General features: G+C 41.4%; 1 protein-coding gene across 3 annotated transcripts; it reads right to left on the bottom strand.

The window, feature by feature from the left end:
• Nucleotides 1–868: 868 nt before the first annotated feature.
• On the bottom strand, nt 869–7,658 carry pik3ip1 (phosphoinositide-3-kinase interacting protein 1). Of its 3 annotated transcripts, XM_082553983.1 has the most exons (7): nt 7,378–7,650; nt 6,834–7,196; nt 6,524–6,652; nt 6,005–6,121; nt 4,464–4,646; nt 4,204–4,282; nt 869–2,609 (listed from the first exon to the last, which is right to left on the bottom strand). In XM_082553983.1, the coding sequence occupies exons 2-7, from the start codon at nt 6,943–6,945 to the stop codon at nt 2,393–2,395; spliced, it is 837 nt and encodes a 278-aa protein (XP_082410109.1). In that variant the 5' UTR covers nt 6,946–7,196; nt 7,378–7,650; the 3' UTR covers nt 869–2,392. The 3 variants fall into 3 exon arrangements, with proteins under 3 accessions (XP_082410109.1, XP_082410110.1, XP_082410108.1); XM_082553984.1 differs by having other exon boundaries at nt 4,464–4,580; nt 6,834–7,658; XM_082553982.1 differs by lacking the exon at nt 7,378–7,650 and having other exon boundaries at nt 6,834–7,341.
• Between the last annotated feature and the right edge of the window lie 856 nt (nt 7,659–8,514).

Genomic DNA, 8,514 nt, shown 5'->3' with positions numbered 1-8,514 from the left:
TCAAAACACTGACAGAATCCATGGATGGCAGGCTTTTGAGTGTCCTTGCAAAGAAAGGTGGCTATATTGGTCACTGATTTGTTTTTGTTTTGTTTTTGAATGTCAGAAATGTATATTTGTGAATGTGGAGATGTTATATTGGTTTCACTGGTGAAAATAAATAATTGAAATGGGTATATATTTGTTTTTTGTTAAGTTGCCTAATAATTATGCACAGTAATAGTCACCTGCACACACAGATATCCCCCTAAAATAGCTAAAACTAAAAACAAACTAAAAACTACTTCCAAAAACATTCAGCTTTGATATTAATGAGTTTTTTTGGGTTCATTGAGAACATGGTTGTTGTTCAATAATAAAATTATTCCTCAAAAATACAACTTGCCTAGTAATTCTGCACTCCCTGTATGACAGTTGCCAATCCACGTGCATGGTGCTGACCTGTGAGTACAGGTCCCACTAAAGAACACCAGGTCCTCATGGAGTCTGTTTCTGACAGTTTGGTCAGAAACATGCACATCATCAGCCAGCTGGAGGTCATTTTGTAAGACTCCTGTTGTGCTCCTCGCGTAAAGGATTTAGATTCCGTTACCACCTGCAAGATTGTTCCCTTTCAGTGCACGTGTTGTCCCTTTTCATTTGTACCAGAGCAGGTGGAATGGATCCACAAAAGTTTAAGTTTTCTGATGTTTAACTGATTTTGTCCTATAAACAGTCAGCTAAACCTAAGCCTCAGTGTTGTGTTTAAGAACTGCCAGCAGGGGGAGCCAGTGCATAAAAACGTCCTTCCTTTGAACAAATCAGCTCTATTGTATTGTTTTCTTTATTGCAATAAATGTAAGAAAGAACATAGTGAGTCCAACACACCTTATTAGTTGTACTTTTAGCTTTTTTTTTTATTTTATTTCAGTCTCGGCAGTGAAAATCTGCATTCATAAAAATACAAGTTCTAAATCCAAACGCTGAACAAAAGTATTTTAAACACACTGCTACTATAAACAATGATCGCAGCCAGCGCACAGACACTTAAAATAACGGAGCAGCAGTAACTAAACATTACCAGTGATACGGATCCAGCAATAATCACAAAACAAGATGCTCTGGAGTGATTGGATCATAACAAACAACATAGTAACGCAGTGAAAACTACCATTGCAAAATCTTGATGATGTCTAACGTTTTTAATTATTCTCAAGCAGTCATTTTAGTCCTGTTTTTTTAAGACACAATAAAAGCCTCAGAAGGGGAAACGTACAACAGGCAACCATACACATGCAATCATGTTCTCGAGTGTTTTTATGTGAACACCTAAACTTTGGACTGTTTCTACTATCTACTCCATTCCTGTGTCAACTCTAAAGCATCGCAGCGCACACCTCAAAAGTGTCAATCTAATCTAGACCTCTTCAGCTACACTGCCCTGCACTGCAAAGACAGATTTTTATGTTTTGTTTTGTTTTCTAAACGCGTCTGGTCTGTGTTGCGGCAGTGCTATTTCGTCTAACTACTGTCTCTCGTTCATCCTGAGGAGACTCTGGAAAATTTCCTGTCACTCCTTAACCTGTGAAAAAAAAATAGCAAGTCTTCTTTTTCACGTCTTCCCGGGACCACCATCGATGTTTTCAAATCAAATTTACCCGTCGGCTGAACACGAAAAACAAATCTCCAGGAACATTATAAAGGAAATACATTCAGAAGTATCATGCTAAGGCAGTTTTTTGAGTTATAGGCCTTCCCTTGTCTTTAGTGGGCCTGTCTTACCTCACACTCCCTCATCCTGTCTCAAGAGGGAGACTATTTTTGGACCACATCTGTATCACAAGTGTGCACGCAAGAAAAAGCGGTCTTTGTGCGCACAGGTTTCTTGTCTGTGCCTCCCCGCCAGCACAGCCAGCAGGTCACTACAAATCAAAATAAACCAGATATCCATCACATAATCAAACCTCCCTTGAAAAGCAAAAGGTTATGAACATTTTCCCCGTTCCAAACAACACCTCTTTACACACTGGTGTCATTATGTATTATTATAAACACTGACTTGATATTCGTATTGTTATTTAAGAGAATAGCCCTTATTCTCTTGGCTATCAAAAGTATCAGATATGAACATTAAAGACCTCCAGACGTGCTCATTAACAACAGATCCACTGTAATGGGTTTCTAGTTGTTAAGGCTGTGTCCACTGTGTGTGAACTTATCTTGTTTGTGCCTCACGTGTTAAGAACAAATACAGAAAGGACAAAGCTTCATTCAGTTCAAGTCTCCGGAGACAACACTGCCCCCTGCTCCTTTAAAATAGACATTACTCAGGGAGGTGGAAAGGAGAAACAGGGAGATGGGAGTGCTTTGGTCCATAAAAGAAAAGAAAAATCATCAGGAACTAGATGCCCGCTCATGCTCCAGGGGTACCGGCTTGCTGGGCCATGAGAGGGTCTCCGCCATCCGCGTCGTCCTGCACGGGAGTGGTCTCATGCTCTGCTGTGATAACAATGGTGTTTTCATCTACAAGCTCACAGGTGGGATTGGAGAAAGCCGACAGGGGCAGGGTGATCCTCTGCATCTCACGCTCATAGACCCGCTGCTCATGCTGCTTCTTCAGGTCCCGACCCCTAAAGGCAAACACAAAACATAGATCGGTTATGATATCTCTTTATATATAGTTAACCCTCAAAAGATGAATCTGCAATAACTGGTTTTTCTAAATGGATTTTTGTTAATTAACAGTAGCATTTGTTCATTCTCCCTTTTAACTCTTAGCTATCATGCAAACAACCAATCACAGTCAAGTCTTGTTTTGTTTTCAGCATCATGAAAATATCTATCATTCGCATGCACTCAGAAGCCTTGTCGCTGATCCTACACACTGTATTTCTGGGCGTCACCCGAGGCAGCATATTCACGATAAGGGTCTTCAGAGAGCATACTGTACGTAGATAACACAGCCTGTTACACCAAGCGCTGCATTGTCAGCAGTGGGACAGATGGCCAGAGGAACCCAGAACTCACAAGCTGGCAGGGAGTTTATCTACTCCAAGGCAATGCAGCGACGGGAAGCAGCACGAGGTGACCTTCTGCTGATCTGAAGCCAAAACAGGCCAATATACGCCTATCTGCCTGCTCCTGTGCTGTCTTTGCTCTGCCTTGAAACACTTTATATCACCACAAAGTCTTTAGACTTCTCACAAATTTCCATTTCTTTTCAGGACCAGAGGGTTAGCGATACACGAGATGTAAAAAAAAGATTACTTGTACTTAATGCTACAAAATGAATCAGTGCACTCCTGGAGGTAATCCAAATGGATGGTGTTTGGGGTAGAAGGGAAGCCTCGAGGGGATTGGTTTCCTTGTCAATAAGCTATCTATTCCCACTGCAGGCTGTTTCCACTGGGATATAGTGTGCAATCTTTGCCTGGAGAAGTCTGGGGTGAAATCTTTCCTCAGCTCTTCTTTTAGGTGGCATAAGATAATGCAGAGTCAGTCAAAGACAGCGAATTGCAAAGAATGGAAGCATGTCTCCCACTCATCAAACTCATTACTGGTGGCGATGCTGCCAGTGTATGCTGAGGCCACTTATAAACCCTTTGACATAATATGCTTCTCCTCCTTATTAGTAATCACTTCCTAATAATAGAAAACGAGGACGGGGCAGCGCTAATCAGATAGGACAGCCCAACACAGATCCGGGAGGGCATTTTGTGTTTGCCAAAGGGAACCCGAGTTCCCTCTTTCGTAACATCGGGGCTAACGTTTTGCACGTTACATAACTGTACGCTTCCTGTCCCATTCAGCCCCTCCTGCTTAAAATAAACTGCAGGCATTTCATTTCATGCCACGTTTGCCCTCATGTTCTGTTGTGGTTTTTGTGAGAAAGCTCATAAAACTGCTGCCTTGCTTCTGAGAAGAACAACAGAGACCATCGGTAGGGAATCTATTTAATAGTCGATGGCCTAAACTTAAGAGTACGCCGATGACACGTGATGTCGTGTGAATGAATCATTCCGGTATTTCTCCTCCACCTTTCAAAGCTATCAAAAACACTACAAGCCGGTTTAAACTGGACGATGCAACTCTGAAGGATCGCATTTTGGCTTTATCTCACATCTAAGTAGCTCACCATCCATGAACAGACAATCCTGAACATCCTCATGCACACAAATCCCTCTGATACTGAACCAGCTGGCCTGCTGTGAGTAAGATGCTCACCTCTTATAGAAGTAGCCCAATGTGATGCCCACTCCAAGGACGATTATAATCCCCATCATGATGATAGCAAGGACATATCCTGAAAAACAAAAGGAGAAGAGGAAAATGGTTAAAACAGAAGATACAGATATATAAGAAAGACTTTCAGCTCCTTTAAAAACTAAACTGTGTAATTTATAATTAAAACGTATTCAAGCTGCAGGTTTGTGCACAATGCCAGCATCATACATGTTTTTAAAGTACAAAAAAGCACAGCATACCAATAGCGCCAAGGTCCTTCTTCTTTTTTGGTCCTGTATGAACTCGCTGGCTGATCCCCATCACTGGCTGCAGAGCTGGAACATCTCCCCGCGAAGCTTTGGCTGGCTGAGCGCTCTCTGTGGAGGGAGTGGTTGCTTTTGTACTGAGGGATTCAGTCTTTGCTGGTATGGAAGAGTATTGTTCTAAACATACAGCAAAACAACCTTTTAGTGGTCTTTCCCCAAGTCATGTTTTGCCATATACCAGAAGAAATAGGTTGTTTTTTTTGGCCATAAAAAAACTTTTTAGTATACTGAGGATGCTTGCTAATCTGTGAAGGCACTATTAATGCTAAACATTGCACAGTGACATGTAATGTAAAAGTAGTAACAGTCGTTTTGGAGAAACATATGCTGCCATTCCAGAATGTGAAGTCATTGCATGTTTGAAAAGGCAATTCCAATGAACATCCTGCAAAAACTACAGCAGCATGTCTGCGTAGTAAAACACTCTGGGTCTGAACCTGGAGTTTTTCCATTTCCTACCTTTTATCTCTACTTTTACATGAAGTAGTTCACTTTGGCAACCCTAACCCAAGAATATGTATTTATGCTTTTAAAACCTAATATATAGTTTTATTCTTTAGTGTGTGGCGGTACTTCAATTTGACCAGAAGTGGACCATGTGGTGTCCAATTACTGCTGGTCCAACAACATTACCGCTGACGCAAAAACAGCGGTAATGTTGTGGCATGACGAAAGCTCTGAGATTTCTCTCAACAAACTGTTGGGATGTAAATCAATAGGGGACTGACGAGCACGTGCTTTTTGGGTTGTTTTTTTTCCAATGTACCAGACACAAACAAGCCCAGCACAGCCAACTGCCACTCCAACAGATGACAACGTCTGCTCTTTAAATCTTTTGTTCCCCGTTTCCTCCACAGAACTTGTTTATCAACTCTGCCCCAGTTAAAGGGCAGGAAGTCATAAACTGATTCAGCCAATTAGCTGCTGTCTCCGTGGGAAAAACCTCTCCTCTGTGCCAATAAGCTCGGTGCTGGGCGTGGTCAACGGCTTTCCCCAAACAGAAGTTTGAGACGCGTGCGCTGGTGCTTTGTTATTGTATGACTTTTGTTGGCTCCCCAGAAGAGACGGAGACAAAGGTCACGCGAGATTCCTCGGAGTAACTTAACAGCGCCCAGCTGACCTACTACACTCTTAAAAGCAAGTCATCACTGATCCATCTGCAATGAGACTGGAACAAGTTTTAGACATGTGCTAGATGGAAACTTTGTTTTTTAAGTGATAAGAGTTTCCAACTTGGCTGCACACTTTTTGCATTGACTAATAAGTTTTACCTCAAGCTGAGAAGCTAGAAAACATCATTATTAGCAAAAAAAACAAAACAAAACAAAAAAACATTTCTACTGCAAGGCCAGACAGTGCAGCTTATTTTTGGCCATGTTTCTACAAATGTCGAATTTGTTGTGCAAATGGCAGTTGTACTGTGCATACAACTCGTATAGTATTAATAATTACCGCTGTGTATAGGGTTTACCAACCTTTGCATGTCTCAAGTGCACAGGATTCTCTCTGAATTGCTCCATCTGGGCCAGCAATGTAGCACCAAGGCCTCTCAGAGGCGTCTGGGTTTCGGCAGTAATTGTGATCTCCAACACCTACGGGAGGAATGATAAAAAAAAATAGCATGTGTCTGATACCATGCCTTGTAGAAATAAAGGCCAATCTCTACATGTCTGTCCCCACTGTGTGGATTCATTAATCATTAACACTACTTCATCACAGTACAATGAACGGCCTGGTATGAGCACAAACAAAGGAAAAGAGCAACTGGTGCATAAAATAGGCCACTTAACACCATCAACAGGCACAGATGCTGAAAATTCACATCTTTTATTGTATTTCACAGCCTTTCCTCTGATTTTGCCATGTCAGCACCTCAGCCAAGATGTTCCATGCTGTTTGTTATCCAGCACGGAAACTGTTGTGCCCAATAACTGTGGGCATTTCAAATCTGACTTCATTTTAAGGGGGGCATTAGATCTAATATAATTTTGTACCTTTTTCTGAATCTGGATGGATTGTAACATCATAGTCCCTTGTAGTATTGGTCCAGATTAGGCAGCTCAGACCTGAGGAGGAGTTCTGTTGTTCTCCTCTGTAGTCCACACCATGGGATCTCACGCAGTCTGAGCGAAACAGCAAAACAACAAGTGAGCGCAAGACATGAACTTATTTGTGCAAAGAAAACGAAAGGATAGAAAAATAATATAAACATTCACTCGGAGCACAGCTTTTAGAAAAACAAAAAAAGAAAGAGGAATTCAACACACACATACATAAAAATCAGTCTATAAAGCACAAGTTTACCTTTTTGGTCTCCATTTGATGCCCTGCTCTCCACCAGAGCCACGCTCAGGAAAACAACGTACAAAGAGAAAAACACTTTGCAGAGCTGACGGGCTGATTTCACAGACAGCATTTTCCCTCTACACCAAAAATGTATATATATATATATATTTCAATATATACAAAGTGTTTCCGATGGAGGACGAGCCTGTGCTGGATTCAGACACACTGCCCCTCTTGCTGCAGTCCCAGCCCTTGTTTTTGTCAAGACGAGCTCTCAGCTTACTTCGTAAACAGCCTTCTGCGGTGGAGGCGGTGGTGGTGGAGGAGGAAGAGGTGTCCTTTGCAGTGCAAACCTCAAGGTCCTAAAGCCTCACCAGATTCCTATGCAACGCACACACACACACACAATGAACATGCACAATGAAGAGCATACCCTGAAAAATAATACGTGCAGCCTTGATAAGAGATTGTTTTGCTTAAGCTGTGAGGAGAACTTATTTCCCCCCCCCCAACTATCAAGCCTCGATCCTGTTCCTTAACCAAGACTATTTTCCACACTTACAGCCTTTTCTCTGGTTTCCTATAAATAGCTGCTCTACTTTTCCATTTCCATGAAAAAAAAAATTAAAAACTTTTCCATTTTTAATCCCTCTCCAACTGCAAGATCTTATCTGGCTCTAACTACTTGGTGCATTTATCCAAACTCCCTCTTCCTGTTTCCCATGCTTCCTCTCCACCCCAGGAGGCTTTCTTTTTTTTTCCCCTCCCCCCTTGTTTTGTTCTTTTTTAGGTGGATATTGTCAGAAGTTGACTCTGCTGAACCTAATAAAGCAGGGCTGCCAGTTGTCTCTTCCTGTGCACAGGGAGCTGTATGCTCAAAGCAGAGTGGAGGCCTGTGCCATTGTTGGCTGACTAATAAAGAGGGCAGCCAACCCGTGACTCAGTCAATGTTCACTGCCACTTTTCAAATATATGCTTACTCAGTTTTCAGGCAATCACCAGAGCAAACAGTGAACATGTGTGCCGTACGCTCCAGTACACTCTGGCCTCTCTGGATCTAATCATTTTGTCTCATTGAGACTATCTATGTCATAAACACTTGCACTTTTTATCAGCACGACTTTCTCCAGAAATGAGCTGCTGTAAAGAATTCTCCTAAGAAATTTCTCTCCATCGTGGTAAGGAATCAAAAAGTCAACATGACCATTCGATTATAGTTTCTCCAACCTGATGAGGAAGACTTCCTTACCTTCAGAAATGTGTCTGAGCCCTATCTGAAATCGACTAAATTATAATAAATATGCCTTGTTGGAGATTAAATGAAAGAAATCTGTGAAAACACATGTTGGAATTGTCTGCATTCATCTTTGTTCTCCTCCACAGAGACCTGCTGTGCTAAATGTTCACGTTAAAAGGCTAAACTTCCTGAAATGTTCCAGCTCATGCATATAAATTAAACAATTAAACTACTAAATCTGAGTGATCTGAAGCTTTAGGCTGTGTAAGGTTGACCATTCACATTGACAATCCAGATGCCTGTGCCTAATATTTGATGATTTAAAGGTTTGGAAAATGATAGTAAGCAGCACTAATCATATTAATGACTAACATTTTTCCAAAGTATCACCCTTAAAAAAGTTCTTGATTATATAAACTGCATAAGCTTTTTTTTTTTTTTTAAATCAAGATACAAGAAGCT

The sequence above is a fragment of the Aulonocara stuartgranti genome, assembly GCF_965226115.1.
Source record: "Aulonocara stuartgranti genome assembly, chromosome: 12".
NCBI lineage: Eukaryota > Metazoa > Chordata > Actinopteri > Cichliformes > Cichlidae > Aulonocara > Aulonocara stuartgranti.
Note: the sequence above shows the minus strand (reverse complement) of the source record. Positions and strands in the feature narration are given on the sequence as shown.